At 32.1% G+C, this 24,618-nt stretch overlaps 1 protein-coding gene across 2 annotated transcripts; it reads left to right on the forward strand.

The window, feature by feature from the left end:
• The first annotated feature begins 5,162 nt into the window (after nt 1-5,162).
• Nucleotides 5,163-17,060, forward strand: LOC134710031 (thyrotroph embryonic factor-like). 2 transcript variants are annotated; one of them, XM_063570183.1, is made up of 2 exons: nt 5,163-5,261; nt 13,490-17,060. In XM_063570183.1, exon 2 carries the CDS (start codon nt 13,538-13,540, stop codon nt 14,636-14,638), a length of 1,101 nt encoding a protein of 366 aa, XP_063426253.1. In that variant the 5' UTR covers nt 5,163-5,261; nt 13,490-13,537; the 3' UTR covers nt 14,639-17,060. The 2 variants fall into 2 exon arrangements, with proteins under 2 accessions (XP_063426253.1, XP_063426252.1); XM_063570182.1 differs by lacking the exon at nt 5,163-5,261 and adding an exon at nt 12,967-13,338.
• Nucleotides 17,061-24,618: the final 7,558 nt, after the last annotated feature.

Here is a 24,618-nt window from a genome sequence, read left to right on the forward strand (position 1 = left end):
AAGGTACAATATGAAAATTTGATAACTTTTCAGTTTGTGTATAATAAATAGCTTTACTAAGAAGATGCGCCTACATCTCTACAAGAAAGTTACTCCCATCCCATACAATTTACACGTGACTGTAAAATCGAATGTTATGGTCTAAATAAACATGGGTTTCTAAATAGAAATATTATTTTAGATAAACATGCATCAACAATTTTGGGACCCTTTATAGATTGTTGTTCGGTGTGAGCCAAGGCTCCGTGTTGAAGGCCGTACATTGATCTATAATGGTTTACTTTTTTTAAAATTTTTATTTGGATGGAGAGTTGTCTCATTGGCACACACACCACATCTTCCTATATCTATAATCCAAAAGAGCACATTTGAGCATATTGAAGTGAATGTACAGCATTCTGTATATGCCTTTCCTAAGTCAGATCCCAGTGGTTGACGTTTGTTTCTGTATATATCATATTGTTTTTCGTTTATTGTTTTGTACATTAATAAGTGTTCCTGTTTTTCTTGTTTTAGTTGTTTCACATTTGTCAATTCTGGTTATTTTGTAACTAAATATGCGGTATCGACGTTGCTCATTGTTGAAGACCGTATGCTTACCTATAGTTGTTAACTCTACGCATGTTTTCTAATGGAGCGTTGTTTCGTTGCAAATTATACAATATCTTCCTTTAATATGGCCTTGGAATAAGATTATTTGTAGTTCATTTTGTCGATACAATTTTAAAACGTTTGTCCATACCCCTTGAGGAACCCCAGAAAAGCCAATGCGTCACTCTGGTCAGCAGTTGCCCCGGTAATGCTTCCGCACAAAGATCAAATAATTACAATTCCTTCTCATGAACACAAACTGTTATTGATTTTTTATAGAATGCGTTACATAAACAACATTCTTTTGGCTTTCTTCATTAAGTTTCTAAGAAACCAGACTCTTAAGCCTAGGGATTAACGAAGTGAAAGAAAATAAGCTCGATACAATATGTATAGAAATATATGTAAATCAGAGTGGAAATGTAAACAAGTATACATGCACTCGATCTTGAAACATCTACTTGAAATCACTTGTTTTTAATAGCCATTTTAAACAAGTATCCAGTTGTATTAAAACAAAGATTGCTACGCGCGTTGGTAAATTCGGCATTAACAGTTTTAATAGGCTTTCTGCTTAATGTTGCTCTTTAACATTTTTTTTTATTTTGGGCTTCTAAATTTTGGTCTCTGGTCTCTACTTGAGCAAGTGTATATATAGTCACAATACAGCATTGAATAAAAGTGGTCAGTGACTATGCTGCCACAAAATTACATAATAGCTGAACATACGTAGCCACAGTAAAGCCATGAGCAATAAATTGAACTCTGACTATGTACAATAATTGGGCACTGACAATATACATGTAGTCAACTGAAGGCCAGCTGAAGGACGCCTCCGGGTCCGGGAATTTCTCGCTACATTGAAGACCTGTTAGTGACCTTCTTCTGTTGTCTGCTTTATGGTCGGGTTGTTGTCTCTTTGACACATCTCCCATTTCCATTCTCAATTTTATAGTCAAAGTAAAACATGAAATAACAAGTGACACTGACAATATATTGTCACAGTAAAAGACTAAGTAATAAGTGAGACACGAACATTATAGTTGCAAATTAACACCTGACAATAATTATATATAGGGCACTGATTATATAGTTGTAGTAAAACGACGAACTTTAATGTCTATACAGACTATTTAGTCGCAAAAACATTGCATAGTTATTATAGTAGTCACAATTTGGGACACACGCTGACTTAAATGACCTAGGCTGAGGATCACTATAAAGCATACAACAGTACGGGATTCCATTGCATTGAAGACCTGTTGGTGACCTCCTGCTGTTGTCTGCTCTATGGTCGGGTTGTTGTCTCTTTGGCACATTCCCCATTTTCATTCTCAAAATAGAACAACACGGACCAAGCAAAATAAGAAATCGATCTCATTTTCGATAATTTCCCAATTTTGGAAAAGAGAACATGATTTTGGTTACTATAAATAAACAATTTCCATGCTCTATACGACACGGAAATTCCATATCAGTTTAATTGAATGTTAAATGGAAACATTGTTTTGTAATTGAAATCAGTTTCTGCATGGCACAGCCTTGCAACTGAAATTCTTACTTAAAACAATTGAAAAACTCTCCAATAAAAATAATGTTATAAAAAACAAACACTATAACAAATTAGCTAGTACTTAAAATGAACTGTATAATTCAAGTTACTTCCAGGTGAAATACTATTAAATGAAACTATTCTGTCACTTCAAATTGTTTTATGTAAAAAAAAAATATAATAACACAAAAAGGTCACTTCAAATTGTTCCCGGTTAAGTACATTTTATAGACACAAAATTGTAATCTCAATGGTTTCTACTCAAGTTCAATAGTTTATACAAAACAACGTAACACGGGAAACGACGAATACGCAAACGTGATTTAATCGGGTCCTTGAGAAAAGGATAATAACCGAAATATCATTTCCGTACATATCGAAAAACGGCAACTTCCCACTTCCGGTTTTTACATTTTTACAACATTTAAAATTAGAAAATTTTTATTACATGGAAATGGAACATATGGGATACTTGACCTGTATATAAATATATTTTTTTTATTTATTGTAAGTTTGATAAATGTAAACACTTCATAGTAAGTATAGATAATTCAGTTTTATTATGAAAGTATGTTCTATATGTTTGTGTTGGTTTTTATCCAGTCAGATTTGTTTACTTTCTATCCTGATCCTGCATATGTTTGAAAGATTTTTGATGGTCAAATTGAGAATGATTAAAATTGATCGTCAAACGTTCTTGCATATATCTGTTTTATTCATAAATAAAAAATAAATAAAAAAAATAATGAAATGGTAGAAAAACTCGTTCAGAATAATAAAAAATGCATTTTTGTTTTTTTCTATTTCATTTAAAGTTCCAATAAGCCGTGTTTAAATCCATTCATAAAATTCTAGAATACTTGTAATTTAATATAACCATCAAACAAAAAAACCTTTCTAAAACTATAGTTTTATTGACAATTTTTACGACTAACTTGAATCTAATGTGATTTATGAAAACAATATTTGTAGTTTAAATTCCCGGGGAAATGTCATATAGCACTTTATTTTCCATCAACTATACTCCTATCTCTATAGTCCATTTACAATCCTTATATGGACATTTAAAGTGCATTTAAAACTAATGGCTTTGGAAACATGTCTTTTAACGTTTTATATTTCTGACTGTTAATAAAACAAACAATGTACTGATGGGAATAAAATTGAGACAGTTATTTATTCAGAGCGAAAATAATAACTTCTATTTTTCTCTTTTTTTTCATCCTATATTTACATTTTTGCTTTTTCATTTGTTATCTGTTCAAATATCTGATTCAAAATTATTTGTAAAATCTCGACGATGAAAATGAATAAAAAAATGTATCATAACCGTGTTTTTTTTTTGTTACTCTTTTTCTAAGGACAGTTTTAACTTAAATCGGGGAATACTACGGAAGCGTATTAGCGCCACACATTTTTTTCCCCCTATGTTTGTGTATAAGGCAAACCTTTGCGTTGTAACGCAAACCTTTGCGTTTAACGCAAACATTTGCGTTCTAACGCAAACATTTTGCGTTATAAAAGGTTTGCGTTATAACGCGAAGGTTTGCGTTATAACGCAAAATGTTTGCGTTATAACGCAAAGGTTTGCGTTAAACGCAAAGGTTTGCGTTGTTTGCGTTATAACGCAAACATAGGAAAAAAAAAAAAAAAAATGTGTGGCGCTAATACGCTTCCGTAGAATACACCATGTATCTGCCTAAATAAGTTACATGAAGAATGTTGTGTTCCAACCAAGTCAGGAATAAGTATTGTCAATTTCCTGTTTAAACCAAGTCAGGAATATTATTTTGTCAATTTACCTGTTTTAACTCATTATGGTCTTAGTATTTATCAATTTACCCGTTTTATCTGAGTCAGGAATAAGTATTGCCAATTTACCGGTTTTAACAAAGTCAGGAATAAGTATTGGAAATCTACCTGTTTTAACCAAGTCAGGAATAAGTGTTGTCAATCTACTTGTTTTCACCAAGTCGGACATAAGTGTTGTCAATTTACTTGTTTGACCAAGTCAGGAATAAGTATTGACAATTTACTTGTTTTAACCAAGTCGGGAATAAGAATTGTCAATTGACCTGTGTTAACAAAATCATTTTTTTCTAACCAAGTCAGACATGGTCGATATGTTTTCTTCACTAAGTCAAAATTTGTCAATATGATTGTTGCTACCAAGTCAAAAATGATGAAGTTGCTTGCTATAACCAAGTCAAAAATTGACAAGCAATTCAAGAATTGTCAATATGTTTGTATTATACAAAGTCAGGTATTGGTCAATTTGTTTGTCTTTACTAAGCCAGGAGTTTTCAAGGTCAAGTAAATTAGTTTTTAACAATAAATCAGAATATGTCTGATAATATTTTCCTAATTGTATAACTTGAATATCCATTTCGTTTGGACATGTGCACGCCGTAGAAACTTAACCGGAACACGTGGACGTACCATGTCTGTATTAAAATATTAATGAATAAGAGTTTCTGTAACAAGTCGTAATATCATGTTTGTTATCCAACACATGGGATCATGTTTACTTTGTCGCAAAGTGATCGATGCTTTGATGTTACAGGTGTTGACTGCCAGGTAGCAGCTTGTAACACAGAAAAAAACGTAATCCAATAATATATTGACCCAATAGTTACATTGTAATAGCACAGTTTTCTCAATGGTCGCTTTACGCAATTCTTTTTTTTTTCAGCGTTAATTTGAATACATATTTTTGGGACTGTTTTGACATTTTCAATTCTATGGTCTGCAAGATTTTACCTGATAAGCAGCAGAAAATCAACTTTTAAGTTTTTGTAAGTAACAGTTAACTTTTATTTAACTTAGTATAAAGGTAAACGTATATTTGGCCATGCTTGTTTTGATTTACGTATTGAATAAATTCGTTCATGCTTGTTTTATTTTATGTATTGGATACATTCGTCCATGCTTGTTTTGTTTTACGTATTTGATACTTTCGTTCATGCTTGTTTGTTTTACGTATTGGCTACATTCGTTATGGTATAACTTATTGAATATGAATTTGAATACATATTTTTGGGACTGTTTTGACATTTTCAATTCTATGGTCTGCAAGATTTTACCTGATAAGCAGCAGAAAATCAACTTTTAAGTTTTTGTAAGTAACAGTTAACTTTTATTTAACTTAGTATAAAGGTAAACGTATATTTGGCCATGCTTGTTTTGATTTACGTATTGAATAAATTCGTTCATGCTTGTTTTATTTTATGTATTGGATACATTCGTCCATGCTTGTTTTGTTTTACGTATTTGATACTTTCGTTCATGCTTGTTTGTTTTACGTATTGGCTACATTCGTTATGGTATTATGTAATAAAGTTGGAAGATATTGTCAAAATTAATTAGAAATTGCCTCAATTTAACGATTTCTTTAAAATTACGGCCATTTAAGATCATTTAAATGGACTGAACCTAGAACACACGCAGAAAGAATTTTTGAAAAGAAAAGACACGTGCTGTCATTTTGATATAAATCTTGCCTCGTTCTGAATATCCATAGAGCCTCTTCTGGAGGTGAACTCGTTTATGTCTACTATCTTTGCCCAATATTAAAAATGGAATGAATAGGGTCTTAAAGTAGACGCCCAAGTTTTAAGTCTTGGATTTGCCACTCCGCGTCAAGCATACAATAATCATCTTTTTTTTTAAATTTGGTGTTGTTATGACATTTTATTTCAAAACAAAGAAGAAGTTCAGTAGTAAATAACAACTGAATTGTTAAGTCGTTAAAAACACGTTTTTTCGCACCAAATTGATAAAGTGTGATTTTCGTAATTTTCTCTTTTTCACACATTTTTGTACCTGTTATATATATACACCGAAGTGTTATCCTATATTTACATGTCATATTGATATACAAAATAAAGCTCTAATAATGATAGCTGCTTAAAAGTATCACAAAACGTGAGATAGAAAAATTATCGCGAAAAAATATTAATAAAAAATAGGTTAAGCTCGCCATAACAGATAATTAAGCGTTGCTTCAAGGACAATAGCGGTATAGTTGTTATATAATTGGCAACTGTTGCCAAAAAGATATCTTTAATAGCTATTGTAAATGATGTTTCTATTTTCGTATCTGTAATTATATAATATGGTAGCGTGATACAGTAGTTTTTTGCCTTAAATCTCCTGTAATATGGTACAATTTATCAGTTTTGTGTCCTATCTTGGACAGAAGTTTTTTTTATATAATCAGACCAGATATGTTTTTCAAAATCCTCATCCCCTCTCAGGTAATCAAATGGCAAGATCTGCTCTACAAAAGAAACAATGTTTGCACCAAAATCAGATTAACAACTTTTCCAAGTACTAACGTTTCCACAGACTAACAAACACAAAAGTAATTGGAGAACATAAAGATACCATCTTACACGTAAGAATGATTAGAAAATACAACAGTGGCATGAGCGGTTCTCGATTACTTTGAGTGTCGTGTATAACTTTGGACAATCAAAAATACTGTTGTACCCAACCATAGATGAATGAAGTAAATGTATGCTTTAAAAATGGGTGATTTTTCGAAATTATAAAGTTACGGCTCTTGAAATAACCTTTAAGTTCAGTTCATAATTCCTAATATTTACCGTTGAAAACATTGTGAAGATGAGAAGAGAGACACAAACAGTCTTTTATCCTTACTGTTTCGTTAAACTTGATTTAAATAGGATTATAACAATGATTTCAGGGCCATTTGCCTATTCATATTGTATTCATAAAACCATATTTTGACAACGTGTGCGAGAACACCAGTTAATTCAATCTTTTATAAAGCGATCTTCAGAATTTTAAGTATCTGTTAAACGATTTTTCCGTCTTAAGTGTTCTCTAAGAAAGTGTGTCTATCCTATAATATATTTTCAATCTGTCTTATTACAAAACCTACGATAATGTATTGATGTCATTATAATTCTTCCTTTCTAGTTTCCGCTGACGTAATTACACAATTTATTTTGTTGTTTGTCAAGACGAAAATAATATACTAATTTCATTGGTAGGTCTTGTGCATACAAACATTCTCTCTTTCATGTTGAGAAGTATTTTCTATTTGTAATGACTAATATTTATTTCATTGCTGTATAAACTATTTCACAAGTTGTTTTTCATTATCTAATCAGAAACATAACGATAAAAAAGCCTGCTTTTTACATTTTCTTCTCGTGTGTTGTAAAAATATCAGTAACAAGCCAAAGAAGATGAATTCTCCCACGCAAGGTTCAGATGAAGTTCAAGAAAATCGGTCAACCAATCAAACCTACATAATATGTATGTATACATATATTTTTTAAAACGAAATCTACCTGTAAATTATACGTTTAACACTGAAATTTATTAGACCTTTTTCAAGGTTGTGTCACTAGCGTTTCGTCCCAATGGTTTTGTAATTAAGCGATGTATATTTCTGTGTAGAACCCGTCAATCAATAAAACCTAATCAGATCATCCCATAGATGCGTCTGTACTTGCTGATGTAGCCTTGACTTCTTACACAATACCAAGCACAATACAGTACTCATCAATGGAGGACATAGACAAACAAGTTCATTCCCGAAGGTTACAACACGCGGAAATAGTACTGCTCATTTGCATTTTTGAAACGGAAAAGGGTTTCGAAAGAATTGCGTATGAAATGTCAAAGTACAGTGAAATATTTTGAGATGGTTTTTTACTCCCCCCCTCCCTCTCCCAATAAAATAAAATATATGATAGTTTATGAAACTGAAAAATATACCTGAATCTCTGATTGTGATTTTGACCTGTGCTAGAAATAAATCTGGATAATAAAAACCTCAGCTTTTTCTGGGAGTCTTTTTTCAAACTAAAACTGGATTTTGTATTACATGTATAGTTCACCAATCCACATTGATATACTTCTAAGGAACATATGAAATGCACCTTTTTCACAATGTTTAGCTGACATGGCTCCAACGGTCATATGAACTTTATATGTCCATCTTTAGCCGTAACAATTTTCAAACGGCTTCTGCTCTAAATAAACTTGGCAATGCTAATGTATTAACCTTCTGCACATGATCTTCATTTTGTAAAAATCGGACGAATAGAAAAAAACATGACCGCCAAGAGTACATAAAGGAAACAAGTTTGAAATAAACAATAGAATAAATTTCACAATTCTTAATTCATTTTAACGATATGGATCATATCCTTTCTCTCTATGACCCCTTTTTCATCATTCAGAACTTGTATCTCGTATATCCCCATAAACTTGAATTAACAAAGACTATTCAGACAGTCTGTGCAAAAAAATATCTTCCAAAACTTAACGCGGAGGAACACCACATTATTCATTGAAGTACATGTTGTTGGTTTGGGGATGCTATCTGCATTTTGTTGTTGTATTTTGGTGCACAGTGATATATTTATTTCCCGTAATTTTTCTACAGTGATATACTAATTTCCCATGGCTGTTATACGGTGTTATATTTATTTACCGTGGTTGTTATACGGTGATATATTTATCTCCCGTGGTTGTTAAACGATGATATATTTATTTACCGTGGTTGTTTTTACGGTGTTATATTTATATCCTATGGTTATAATACGGTGATATATTCATTTCCCGTGGTTGTTATACGTTGTTATTTCCCGTGGCTTTTATACAGTGTTATATTTATTTTCCGTGTTTGTTATACGGTGATATATTTATTTCCCGTGGTTGTTATACGGTGGTATAGTTATTTCCCGTGGTTGTAATACGGTGATATATTTATTTCCCGTGATTGTTATACGGTGATATATTTATTTCCCGTGGTTGTTATACGGTGTTATATTTATTTCCCGTGGTTGTTATGCGGTGATATATGTATTTCCCGTGGTTGTTTACACGGTGCTATATTTATTTCCCGTGGTTGTTATACGGTGTTATATTTATTTTCCGTGGTTGTTATACGGTGATATATTTATTTCCCGTGGTTGTTATACAGTGCTATATTTATTTCCCGTGGTGATTATACGGTGCTATATTTATTTCCCGTGGTTGTTATACGGTGATATATTTATTTCCCGTGGTTGTTATACAGTGCTATATTTATTTCCCGTGGTGATTATACGGTGTTATATTTATTTTCCGTGGTTGTTATACGGTGATATATTTATTTCCCGTGGTTGTTATACAGTGCTATATTTATTTCCCGTGGTGATTATACGGTGCTATATTTATTTCCCGTGGTTGTTATATGGTGATATAATTATTTCCCGTGGTTTTTATACAGTGATATACTTATTTCTCTTGGTTGTTATATGGTAATATATAATTTCCCGTGCTTGTTATACGATTTTTTTATATCCCGAGGTTGTTATATGATGGTAACTATTCTTATATTCAATGGTTGTTTTAGGGCGTATATGTGTTAATTATAATAACCACGGTTGCTCCGCGTTATGAAACGTATCTTTTTAATATTTATTTTTTTCTAAGGGTTACATCACAGCTTATGTGGCAGGTCATATGTGGTGTTAATTTTATTGACCGTTGTTGACATGTGATGTTTTATAAATCCCCAAGGTGTTACTTCCCAATTCCGTGTTATTTGACGTTTATTTCATATCATGTGCATCTTGATATTTAACTTCATATCCTGCTTTTATTATATCATCCATTTGCGGATCCAGGGGGGGGGGGGGGGTCGGGTTGGATTTTAGTGTTTCTGTATATTCAGATGCATATAAATATATGTAGCCTAGGTATTCTTGGTTGTATACATTTTTTGACGCTGATTTCAAAACTGAATTATAAAATTACCTCCATTCTAAAGTTTATTCTTCTCATTTTTTTCTCTCTTAACTATTGTAGCTATCACTGAAGAACACTTAGAATTCAGTTGAAAATTCTCATTTTGTTTCTCAGATTCACCGGCATGTTTGATATTATTTCATCTAATAAAAATAATGTATTTTAGATAAAAACTTTGATTAAAATAGGATAATCCTCTGTCAAAATTATCCATATAAGCTAATAGATTTTTGCTCCAATTTTTCTAAGAATTATATCAAAGGATAGTCTAGAAATAAAAGTCATAAGTTTTTCTAGGAAAACAAATGATAAACGAAAATTACTCTGGATGAAGTGAAAAGTAATTACGTAAATGTAAAATAATCTTACCAAAATATTGTTTTTGAAGTATAAAGGTTGTTTTGAAATGGTTCGCGTTAAACTTCGATAAAACCACAAGACAAAAACACAAGCAATTTAAAATAATAATACATCTGTCACTGGTGGAGCAAAAACAAGTAATCCCGCAAACAACCGAGTCCAACTATGTCTTTCGATTGAGTTCGTCACGTTCGTCAGTCGTTTTTGTTGAAGTTTGGGTTTTCAGTCATGGTGGTGCCGTTGATCTTTTGTTTGAGTCATGGTGTTGCCGTTGTTCTTTTGTTTGAGTCATTGCAGTGCCCTTGTTCTTTGTATTAATTCAAATTGTTGTCGTTCTTTTGTTTTAAGTGCTACAGCTGTTCTTGTCTTTTGATTCATGATGTTGTTGCTGTTGATATTTTTTTTTTATTCATGGTGTTGTCATTGCTCTTTTGTTTTGAGTCAGAGTTACCGTTGTTCTTATATTTTTAGTTCTTGTTCTGCCAAAGTTCTGTTGTATTGAGTCACGATATTGCCGTTAGTCTTTTGTTTTTAGTTATGATGTTGTCATTGTTTTTGTGTTTTAAGTCATAGTGTTGTCGTTGTTTTTGTGTTTTAAGTCATAGTGTTGTCGTTGTTTTTGTGTTTTAAGTCATAGTGTTGTCGTTGTTTTTGTGTTTTAAGTCATGGTGTTGACTTTGTTCTTTTGTTTTGGGTCATAGTGGTGTCTTTGTTCTTGTCTTTTAATCATTGTTTTGCCGTTGTTCTTTTATTTTGGGTCATAGTGGTGTCGTTGTTCTTGTGGGTTTAGTCTAGTATTATCGTTGTTCTTGTATTTTGAGTCATGGTGTTGCCGTTGTTCTTATGTTTTGAGTCCTTGTGTTGTCGAATTTCTGTTGTATTGAGTCACGATATTGCCGTTAGTGTTTTGTTTTTAGTCATGGTGTTATCGTTTTTTTTGTGATTTGAGTCATGATGTTGTCATTGTTTTTGTGTTTTTAGTCATGGTGTTGCCGTTGCTATTTTTTGTATTGTCAAGGTGTTGTCGTTGATCTTTTTGTTTTGTCACAGTGTTACCGCTGTTATTGTGTTTTTAGTTATAAAGTTGCTGTTGTTCTTGTGTTTTAAGTCATGCAGTATTGGTTGTTCCTTTGTTTTTAGTTATGAAGTTGCCATTGTTCATTTGTGTTGAGATGCAGGATGTTGACGTTGTTCTGGTGTCAAGTTGTAATAAATTTTATTGCAGTTTTTCCTTTTTTTTTTAAACATGGTGTTGCCGTTGTTCTTTTGTTTTTAAATCATTTAGTTATCGTTGTTCTTGCGTTTTGAGGCATGGTGTTGTCGTTGTTCTTTTGTTTTGACTCATAATGGAACCGTTGTTCTTGTGTTTTAAGTCATGGTGCTGCCGTTGTTCTTTAACTTGCGGGTTTGGATTGCATCTTCTTCCGGTTTTTAAATGTAATCGTTCATAGTTTATATTAATCAGATATGCTGGTCTATTTTGTATACTTTATAATAAATATACAATTAAACTAAATCAAAGATACCTACTGGGTACATACTATTGGAAATTTATATTATTATATTTATCAAAAGAAACTCAGCAGGAAGAAAAATTACACTAAATTTGATTTCACAACGTATAAATCTCAGAAATTACTATTACATATAATTTATTACTCTCCGGAAATGATAAAACCAAAACCTTATGTTTATTTACATTAAAAGTGCTGGTAAATTAAACGAGTAATTAGCGACTGTGTTTCTTTTCAAAGTGTGATCTTATGTCTTGTGCATGAAAAGGGTTTATGTTATTTGAGAAAAAAGATAAATTCTATAAAATCATTATATTTTAACATACATGATATGTGAGTGATTACAACCGAATAACAACAGTTTAAGCCATGTTAGTAGTGATACTAAAAATAGCTGAATTAATCTTACAGTCTAAAAGAGAAAAGGGGGAATGGTTGAGGTAGAAAAGGGGAAGTTAACGCTGGCATGGTATTCGTGAGTGAAAGAAAAGCTTTCTTCGAAAGAACAAGTTTTTGAAAAAGTTTACATCTAAAGAATAGTTTTACCGTGTTTTTTATGCGTCTTTCGTGTAGCATTAAATTAAAACGAATAAATTGAACGACAAAAATGTAGATACTTTTCCGCGTTGCCTGGGTAAGTTTCATTTATTTCTTTTTGTTTACAATGATCTACAATAAATGACTGTACTTGAAAAGACAAGGTTCGCCATAAAAATTGTTTTGTCAAATGTTGCATTTAAATGAATTCAGGTGTTTTAATAATAAGTAAATATACATAGAGATACTATGATAAAATGTTCAGTACCGTTTACGTTATTTAATTGGATAATCTAATTACAACATACGCCATATAACAAGTACATATGTGTGTAACATCTGGTTTAAGAGATAATATATCACTGTGTATTACCTGTCAGGCTAAAAATAACCATGTGACCTGACCTTTCTAAGTGACCAAATAACTAACACATGGCCAAAATAATTTACTGTTCAAATGCAGTTCGTTTTGTGTATTGAGAAAACCATTTAAATTTCTAATCTCAAATATTGATTTTTACAACAGAAATATAATAGAATTTAGATAATTGATTTATACACGTAATGATATTTGTATGAATTAGATATTACCACAAGAGTAAATGTTTGCGTAGGTTCACGATTACAGCATTTCTCACTTGAAAACGAGGCTTAAGATTTTGACATGTAACTGTTTTTCACCTTACGCAACATGAGTTAGAAACTGACCAATAGGGGCGTATTTTATATGTGTTTAAGGCTTGAATGAAGGCATGGACATGCCCATAATCCAGTTGGAAAGCGCGATTGGTTAGTTAATATTGGATTACGTGAATTATCGAATAGTTTAGAATAAGTTACCAGCGTCAAGTGAGGTCAGGGTCTAAAGCCAATTGGAATATGTTAGGCAATTGATAAATATACGTAATAATTTTTCCAAGGACATGTACGACAATACACAATTCCATATTGATAAATTTTCGTAACAGTTGGTTTTAATTTTCGAAGGATAGTTTTACTAATGTGAAAAAGGTAAGAGAGTTTATATTATTAAGATATTTTTATATCAGTATCGACCTGTTAAATCTTGTGTATTCGGTATAAATAATTCAGTTATGTCGTGTTGTGTATTTAAAATAAATGTCCACGTTATATAAAACTTCCCGTTCTTTTGTTCTTGCAGGTTTATTAATCCGGAAGGGTTTGATAAATAGTTATTAATGTGAAGGCTATGGCGGAGGATGGTTCGCCTAACAATAACGGAGAAATGCACTACACAACCTCAAGAGCTAATCACAATGAACATTATCGATCAATAAATAATACTAATAACGAGAATGGTTATTCATCAGAGGAAAGAAGTAACTCGCCTTTGGATTTTTCGTTTAAGAGAAAAAATGGGGACAATGAAATCTCAGGATCAGACTCTGTTCCATCGCCAGCATCAACTAACGATACTGGATTAAGTCAGGATCATGATGATAGAAAAATATCAGAAAGTGAGGAAAAAATTCTAATGAATGGACTGGTTAATAAAATCAAGTCCGAACCTGACAGTAACTGGTCATTGAATCACAATGTAGCAAGTATGTTGACAGCTTTTCAAGCTGGACTTATCCCTAACCCTATGCTTGGACCACTTCCGTCTGTTGCCGCACTCATGGCGCCTAAATATCCGCAAAACAAATCTTCATCAACCCGTCCATTCAAATCTTACCCTAAAGACCCATTAGGTATGGGTGGGTATATACCTGGACTTGTGCCGTCAGATTCTCATGGTTTTCAGAATCTCAACTTAAACAGCGAAGAATTCTTTCATTTGTATCGACATCATATGATGCTAGCGGGCGAGAAAATGCACGAATCATCTCAATCACCACTATTGCAATCAAAAGCATCGTCCAATGTTACTACGACAAGTTCACCCAGCTCAAGCTCTACTATAAGTCCTAACGGGGTTAAAAGTGAACACAGTCAGAACGGGTTTAGAAATGGACCCAGTCCTAACGGGTTCAGAAATATACCTAGTCCTAATGGCATCAGACCTGCTCAGCTAATGGGTATATCATCTTCAACCGAACACAGAAATTATACATCATCCCGCAAACGTGCAAGAATTTTACCGGAAGAACAAAAAGATGGAGCGTATTGGGAACGGAGGCGAAAAAATAATGAAGCTGCTAAACGATCGAGGGATATGAGAAGAGCTAAAGAAGATGAGATTGCCATCCGAGCGGCTCTGCTCGAGCAGGAGAATTTAAAACTACGGGTAGAAGTGGCATCACTGAAAACGGAAACGGCCAAGTTACGTTGTATGTTGTATAACAGTTAATTTTGTTGTTTTGTGATTTCTCAGGAACTTTTTCAATGGTTAGATAATTTATGATGACTCATGCGGGTATATTTTTTATTTTCACATATTTTGTACTGTTATCAGAAAAGCAGCGATATTACAAAGGCAGCCTTATCGTGAACCATGACTCGTTACTTGAGAGTTAAATGGTAATTTGAACACATTTTCCATGCCACTGAACTGGCATTTTCTGACAACATTGTTTAAACAAGTTTATATTCATGTCACCAGTCCAGATATTCTATTTTTGGGTGGTCCATATTTACAGTAAATACCAAAAAATCAATAATTAAAGTATTAAATTATTTTGAATTCCTCCATTTGTTAAGACATTTATGTAAGATAATAGAGAATTATTATCATGATTATTGTTCTCAATTTGGCATGTGCGAGGTTGATTTTTAATGCTAAATGTTTTAATTGGTAAATCATCCAAATGTTTAAAAATAGTGTGAAAATTGAATGTGTATTTAAGTAAATTTTGAATGCTACGAGATGCCATGTAATTTTTGTATGTACATATTATCTTTGCATGCTTTTCATATTTGTTTATTGATAACAAAACTCAGGGAGATTATTATATCATTTTTTTAATGTATAAATGTGTTTGTTAAATTTTCATAGTTTTGATCTATATATAACATTGTTGAGCCTATAATCCAGCGTTCTCAGGTAGAGGAAAGAAATTCTTGATCGAATTTGCCCGATAATCCATAATATGCAAATGAGTCGATTGTCAATCGTAACATGCTACATATCCAATTTTGTAGAAAAACAATTTTATATTTCATTAAGAGCGATGTAATCGAATTTAGAAATGAAATCACAATCCTATAGCTGGTTATATTGATTTATATGCATTTTTGTTTCATTACTATACTATTGCTCAAAAGGATTGGAAAATGATTTCATCGTTTTCTACTCTGACGCCATCTTTCAAGAATTGGTTCTTAAGTATTTTATACATGCTCACTTCAATGTAAAATCCTTCTATTATTCATATCTTATTATCTTGATGTTATTCACCAAAGTACCTCTATATTAAGAGTCTACCTCATGTGTTTGTTGGACGTATTATTATTGTTTTATTGATTTGAAATCAAATGCATGCTTTGTGTATATATATTAATATTATAGAATAATTTTACAATCAACTTGGACAATCTTGTGCTGTTAAATTTATCTCTAAGAAACTCTTGTGCTGTTAAATTTACCTCTTAGAAACTCTTGTGCTGTTAAATTTACCTCTAAGAAACTCTTGTGCTGTTAAATTTACCTCTAAGAAACTAGTGCTCTACTTCACAACAGATTTACTAAAAATTCAATCCATTTTGGGATGTTACTTTGCTTTTTGTTTTCTTCAGATTTACATTCAAATATATATGTTTAAATTTCTTTTAACTTTTGATTTCCATCAACTGTAAATTAACTGAAAATATTAGTTATATGTACCATGCATACGTGTACTAATGTGTACACATGATTTGAGTCTAAACTGGTTTTTTTTTGTACAATGTTTTAAATTTTTACTTGTTATCATTTTATCCTCTTTTTAACCCCTTAATTTACATACGAATATATTGTGACCCCTAAATTTACATACCAATATATTGTGATATCTTTTATTTACTGCAGCAGCTGACTTGGATGGAGTTCTGTTCATTCATCATCCAGTCCACAATCTCAGTTATAAACAAAACGTTTGAAATAGGCCAGTATTCATTCAGATTTATTTTTACTAATATTATAATTCCATAAATTCAGATATATTGTAAAAAAATATTTTTTGTCTTTCTTTGTTTTCGTTCGGAAATGAATTTAATAGTCAGATATCATGAGTAACATGAACTTTGAAATTTAAAAATCGATTCAAAATATTTAAAACATCAGATTTTGACAAACATTCGAATATTTATAAGAATGTAAAATTACTTTTTAACAATAGTACTACCTCAATAGTGGTATCAGGTAATTCAAATCATTTTTTTTTTTTCAAAACTGAGGAGGTTAATGATTCTTTTGTTATGACAGGGAGGATGCGAAAAGAGTACCCCCACTTTTCTTGATACAAGAAATTATGATATTTCTTTCAATGTAAATTTGAATCATATGTTACAACTCAGATGAGAGAAAACTCTAAACAAAAACGTTCTATCACTCCTACTTTTACGAAGATAAGAAAATGGTTTAGTGTCTGATTTCAATGTATAAATGTATGAAGATAGTGCTATATATATTATATTTTACAATGCGTGCGTGTTGGTCAACTGTCTATACTTTCTACCTCGATATCATTTTAATCATTTTAATGTGTCTTCATTTATTGGTGCATTACCATATATCCAACTGTTGGACGAATATTTTGGTAAATTTTAATAAAAATGTTTTACAAAAATGAAAACCATGACTCATTGATCAGTATCTGGTTTATACAGTTTGTCCGGAGTTCATGACCTTGTGCAGTCAATATGGCCGCCTGAGGTCATTCAGTTGTGTGCTTTATGAGATTTTCCAGTGCTGTTTCAGTAAACATCGTATCAGATAAAGAATCGAGGCATTACTTACAAAGGTGATTAGCGGACTGCAACCATCAATAAAATTGATTAGTCACGTGATTTGGAGAACATGTGTCCACCATTGATTATTTAGAAAACCACTTTATCCCCGCCACGTCTAACAAGGCAGGTCAAAATGACCTAGCGTCAATATAATTACACTTTTTACACATTTTAGTCTCGAAATAGCTCAATAATTGATAAAACAGGATTTTTTTAGTTAATAATATTTTCACGACGTTAATTACATGGTTTATGTTAGGAAATGGAGAGATGAATGTTTAGATTTAAAATATATGTTCATTATTTTATTAAGTTTAAGAAGGTGATTTTTGTATGGACAACTTTTAAAACTAACTAATTTTGAATTTTGTGACATTAAGCTGGGGAATAATTTAGAAATTGAAGGACCGAACATTTTAAAACTCTACTGTCCCTTCCCAAAACCACAGAATATCGAATGGTTGTCCCCTTAGCAATAAAAAATAGAATCATTACATTTGGTATGTACGTACCTAATATTGTATAAGTACATATCGTATAACAATTTAAATTCATGTAAATCAGTCAGATTGTTGAGCATGCACCATAAATTGATTATCTAATACTGAAAAGAACAATGACGAAGTGGAAAAACGATTATTTTTAGAATAAGAATAGTTTTAAAAAGATCATTGAATCATAATTACTAAATAAGGAACGGTTGTGTATACGTGTGAATGAACTTAGGGTCAGTTTAAACGTGCTAACTTTAATTAGCAAAAAAATCACAAGTCTATTTACACTTGAGTAAAAGAACCATTAATGTTAGAGAAAATAAAAATGATAACAAAAACTTGTTGAGACATTTCAAATATTGTTTTGCTAATAAATCAATGGACAATAACAAGGATAGTATTTAATAATGAAAAATTGATTTCAAGTACAAACCTCAAATAAAATATCTATAGCGATTATAGTTACATAGGAAGAAAAAATTGAAATTCAACAAACAATTTTATTCACAATAAGTTTCGTATAAAAAAAAAGATGAAGGTATACAGGATCGGTCATTCGGGAGGGGTGTTGGTGCCAACAAGGATTTGTATAGTTAGACTATACAAATCCTTGGTGTCAACGTATATTTGTTCCACCTAACATACCTTGCAGAAGTTCCAGTGGAAACTTTGTTATAAACAATGTCATAATACCTGTACCAGTTGGAACAAATATTCTATACTATTTATTCTGTTAGGAACATTTACTGTAATATTTATTCCCCTGGAAATAATATTCCAGAATATTTTTTCCTTCGTGACATTGGATAGGGTACAATAAAGAGTTTCCCCGAAAGGATACATTTCGTGTTATTTATTTAGAAGAGGAGCAACCGTTGTTGCCCTTTGCTTAAAACAAATCATTGAAAAACAAAACGTGTATTAGGAGGGAAAAGGAAAAGCACAGAACCTCTCCCTACACACACTAAAGCATGATTCGAGTTCGAGTTTACTGGAATCGAATGTTAATTTAGCTGATTCTTACAATGTACTCTAGAGAACAACAGAGCGAAATCTAAATGTTTTGGAATTGTATGTGACCGTCTATTTTCACTGAAAAGATAACATTTTAGTTTAGGAGCCAATGGGCTTATTAACAATCCGGGGTGCGGGATTTCCCGCGGCTGTGTAGTAGACCCATTTGTGGCCTTCGGCTGTTTTCTGGTTTTGGTCGGGTTGTTGTCTGTTTGACAACTTCGCCAGCTTATTATCTTAATTTTGCTATGATATTTATAAATTGCAAGGAAAAACAGGTCTAAATGAAATTTAGATACTTTAATAGAGTCGAGGTAACATGGAGATTTGTATTCGTAAGTTGCATGATTTTTATCCGCCGTTACGGATTCAGAGTTATAATAAAATTGAGAAAGGAAATGGTGAATATGTCAAAGCGACAACCACCCGACCATAGAGCAAACAACAACCGAAGGCAACCAATGGGTCTCCAATGTAGCGAGAATTCCCGCACCCGTAGGTGTCCTTCAGCTGGCCCCTAAAATTATGCATAATAGTACAGTGATAATGGACGTCATACTAAACTCCGAATTATTCACAGGAAACTAAAATTGAAAATCATACAAGACTAACAAAGGCCAGAGGCTCCTGACTTGGGACAGGCGCAAAATTGTTTATGAGATCTCAACCCTCCCCCTATACCTCTAGCCAATGTAGAAAAGTAAAAGAATAACAATACGCACATTAAAATTCAATTCAAGAGAAGTCCGAGTCCGATGTCAAAAGATGTAACAAAAGAAAATAAATAAGATGACAATAATACATAAATAACAACAGACTACTAGCAGTTAACTGACATGCCAGCTCCAGACCTCAATTAAACTGATTGAAAGATTATGTCTTCATCATATGAATATCAGGTACAATCCCTCCCGTTAGGGGTTTAGTATCATACTATCATAAAATATATGAGAAAAAAACATAACCCGTGTCATGCCAACAACTGTTTTTTTTTTTGTTTTTTTTTTTTTTTAGAAATAAATGTGTAGGTCCGATGCAAAGACCCTATCAGTGAATCAATGTTAAAGCCAAAATATGCAATCTTTAATGACCTGACAACAGTATCGTAACTATATCCCCTTTTATTAAGTCTATTTAAAGGTTTTGTTAGTTTCTGATGAGAATACTGACATTTTTGTGCTTTATAAAGAATATTTCCATAAAAAATTGGATGTGAAATACCTGAACGTATAAGATGTCTGCATGTTGAATTATATTTACGAATTATTTCCTTATACCGGTGATAAAATTTAGTAAATGTTTTAACCAGTTTGTGATATCGAAAACCCTGGTGTAATAATTTTTCAGTAATACATAAATTTCTCTCGCTAAAATCTAATACGTTGTTACATACACGAGCGAATCGTACAAGTTGAGATATATAAACACCATAAGATGGTGACAAGGGAACGTTATAAGCATAATTGTTATTGACAATCTTTATTGCAAAATTAATAGTATTTAGCACTGAGCGCAACTAGTCTAATTTGTGGAAGATTTTATGCAAAAAAGAGGATATTTTTCCGACTAAGGGGAGATTCGGCCTCTATGTTATGACTCTTAATTCTGTTACTGTATTATAAAATTCATACTGAACACACTTGTCAAGTATGTTCAATATATTAATGCACACGCTATGCTGGTTGAGAAACGGAATTCCAACGATACAAAGAAAAACGAGTTTGGACGGAATTTGAGCAGAATAAAATATCATTCGTTTGCATCTATTATCACATTTACAACAATAGTAATATGTTATTGTAATCACACTACCATCTGTTCCGTGATCTTTGTGATGTTTTAAGTAAGGACAGGTTTTCATACCCCATTAAAGCTTGAAGTTAACCGAGTTCAATGTTATATACACCCACCGAGGTAACAAGTGTTATGATTTGTATTGAATCATTTTATTGCACCACATAACTATAAAGTATGATAAATCATCCGTGATCTAAATACGGAAAATACACACAATATCGATAAGGGCATTAAATCATGTTATCCATGGAGGTTTAAATCGGTCAGATCAATGAAATAGTTCGTTATTACGTTGATATGTACTGGTATGGTAAAGAAATCCATGTCGTATCTGTAGTCGTTTTTAAATGAAAAAAACCGGTTGTAATTTTGGTGCGTTCGACGAGCTGTTTTATAGATTCCTTGGTGGAGAAAGCCCAAATCTTGAAAATTGAAATCAAAGGATGTATAAGAATTTGAAAACGTGACGAGCTATATGACAAATAAGGCGCAGACATATAAACGTGGTGGGGTAAACCGTAACCATGTTACTGTTTGTGATGAATCCTCCTCCCCTGATCTGCAACAGTTGTGCAACATTACAACATTACAACATTACAACATTACAACATTACAACATTACAACATTACAACATTACAACATTACAGTATTAACAACATTACCACAAACGAAAAACAAATATGATATAAAGTAAAAACGACAACCTCTGAATATAAGGCTCGTGGCTTGGGACAGGCACATACCAAATGTGGTATATTTACTTCGTTTGTTAGTTTCTTGTTTGAACTTGTTATACATTTTGATGTCGGGGTCTTTTATAGCTTGCTACTCGGTATGAGTTTCACGCATTGTTGAAGGTCGTAAGGCTACCTATATTTGCTTATACATGCATCTATCAACTTTTAGTTGTTTTTCTAATTTTGTAACGTTACACAAGTGTTACAGATCATGGAATGATTGAATTCTCACAAACTTGTTTTTGATTAACCCCACCACATTATTTATATTTCAGGCAGGAAACATGTGTTGTCAATGGTTGACATACATGTATCTGTTGTTTGATTTTTATCAGCTTAGTTTTCTCTTGTAATGTTTTGACCCTTGTTAAACTTTAATTAGAAATCGTTTATATACAGATTACCGCACGATACATGGGCCATTTGTAGCCACACACCGGTCCTCTGTTATTCAATATTATCCAATACGACCTGTCACATATTTTGTTCTATCCGCAATGAGTCACACGATAGGTGCAAATCTGAGTGGAGCAGGAACGGCTTAACTTTCCAGAATAAACGAGATTATTCTTGGTTTTGTAAGTGGCAATAAGTCTTTTGTTTTTGACAAGTGTTTTGTAGACTGTTGCCTGTTTGGTATTTTTCTTTTGGTCGTATTTTTGTCTGTTTTTGTTTTAATTTGATTTATGGTCTTTGATTGTACACTGGTTTTCTTCACCCTCTTTTAAATTTGCAAAAAAATCGTTACGCCAGAATTACCAATACCCCACTGAAAGGTTGATTTGTTTCAAAAGTACAACGAATATATACTGCAAAATTACAAAATTTTACTGTGTTTCTTTTTTTAAGTTCTATAGCTCCTTGACTGTGTTTCTTTTTTTAAGTTCCATAGCTCCTTGAAAGAATTTAAGATATCAAAGTCTAAATTCAATCCATGCGTGTTATGTTATTGCTGTGTACTGGTCATGTTTATAATTTTATCGGTAATACCACTGATAAGAATTTCTCTGAACTTTTATCATAATTCAAAACTGATGGAAACAATGAGTTTCGATGCAACAGGTTTTTTTCTTCTTCAAATATTGAACTGATATCTTCAAACGACATAAACATGTAACCAGTGCTGTTTTGACAACGATTTGGTACGAGTTATCTCTCCTTTTTTGCGTGAAAATTTCACTCGGTTTCATTGTTTAAAGATATTCGTAGGTTATTTACTCCCCTAAATTTTGTTAGTTACTTTTTTAGGAAAGAAAATAGAACAATTATATCAAATTTTAACAACAATTAAAAGTTATCAAATTACTTAACAGAAGAAAATGAAAATCTTAAATTTCCGTGTTACATGACCCGTGTTCGGTACTAAATTTAATTCTAATTGTGTTTGACATTGAAAATAGGGTTCGAGGTTCACTTTTGTAATTTTTTTACATCACAAATATTGTCCCGCAGAGTGGAAAATTAAAATGGTTACAAAACACTTAATTTCCTTGTCATTTTATTTCAATGTCAATCGCCACACATCAATGAATATATTAAAGTCGTTATATTCCCCTCAGAACGAGAAGATTATAGCCCACTGTATACGATTATAATATTACCAACTAATAGAAACATTTTAAAGTTATTTTTATCAAATATGGGAAGTGTCATCTTCTCATAAAATTTCATATGCTAGTTTACATTAATTAACTGCTGTGTCCATTAAAACATTTTTGAATTTCATTCATGTAATTCGCCGAAAGCTTAATACTTGAATATTCATTTAAAATTTAGTCTAAATATTTCCAGTATAAATTTATTTCTTTTCTAAAAGCCCTCTATGATTTGAAAAAAGAAATCCGAACTCCAGTCTCTGGACCAGGCAGATTAGAATGGAAAAGTATGATTCTTAGTTATGTCCAATATTTTTGTTATCAATTACATTTTTAAAAATAAATTTTGACATAAAAAGGGTTTTAGGTGCACAATTTATAGAAAACAAATTGCCTTAAAAGTCAACCTAACAATGTAAGAGTTGATCTGATTCATTGCTTACTTCCTGATTGGAGTTGGAACTTTTACATATATAATTCGTCTAAATAACAGCCCAACAAAGGTAGATCTGTAAATTTGTGTAAGCAAATTATTGTTCTTCCTTGGCGCAATTCGAAATACATGCTACTGAGATATCGTGACACCGAAGCGCCTTGCACTATGCCCAGAGCGGGCCGGGTGATAGTTTTACGCAATACATTTTCCCCCCGTCACCCGGCATATGAAATATGGTTTATATATATAAGTCTGAATATTACAACCAATTCAACTCTAAGAAGTAATAAAGTTTTACACAATTCTAAATAATTACGATTTTAAATATTTACACAAGAAAACCATTTTAAATGTTTTTATCAATTCTCATTAAATATTTATAAAGTATATTGTGGTCATTGAACATATCTTACATATAACATGTAATTTTCCGTTTCCTTAATGTAAATTATTTGTTATCAATTAGTAACGAATAATAGAGTAGAGGTTTCCTTGTTTTTTCATGTTTTTAATGAAGCTAGTTTCTATGATCTTTAAAATCCTTTCCAACAAACATGCATAACTGTTTAATATTGAAAGCAGACAATCTAGCTAGCTTAGACCAGAACACGTTAGCTATAACCAATTATGAAGGAAAACATCTGTACAGAGGCAAATTTGCTTATTTTTATGTTTATTGATTGCAAACCCAAATATTGATTGATTGATTGATCGATTGGTGGTGTTTGGCGCCACTTTAAGCGCTATTGGAACAGTTAGATCAGTTTTTTTTTATTGGTGATTGAAGCCGGAGTGCCCGGAATGCATCGATTTTCGAAAAAGAAAATCAGCAATCCTAGTCTATTATAAGATTGAAGTACAATGCACCTTGCGCATGCGTTATTGAAACTCACAACCTCCGTCAGCTTTGACAGGCTAATTTTGCAGTAGATGAATTGTATATGGTCCGCTCGACCAACAAAACCCTGAATTTCCGAGGAAAGAACAATTTATAAAAAAAAATCGCATACAGTTTAATTTTAACTCTCTCGAATTCTTCTTGCAATTTAGCTGGTTCCGATCACTTTTATAAACTTTTGACAAAGCACTCATTGATGAAATTATCATGTGGCATTTCCCGCCAAAATAGGAATATATCTTACACTTGAATTTTCTCGTTTTTTAGGACATTTCATTTAATCATTCAAGAATATATACTACAACTTTAATCCAATTAATGTTATTTACCAACTGTCGATAGCTATATTCATCGCCTATAGTAGACGAAGGGGTTCTATATAACCATGTATCATATAAGTCAGAAGTTATCGTTTTTTAATGCGACACC

This window comes from Mytilus trossulus, chromosome 3 (assembly GCF_036588685.1).
Source record: "Mytilus trossulus isolate FHL-02 chromosome 3, PNRI_Mtr1.1.1.hap1, whole genome shotgun sequence".
Lineage (NCBI taxonomy): Eukaryota > Metazoa > Mollusca > Bivalvia > Mytilida > Mytilidae > Mytilus > Mytilus trossulus.

Coding starts and splice junctions, on each gene's coding strand:
- LOC134710031 (XM_063570183.1), top strand. CDS start 13,538: ATGGCGGAGGATGGTTCGCCTAACAATAACGGAGAAATGCACTACACA.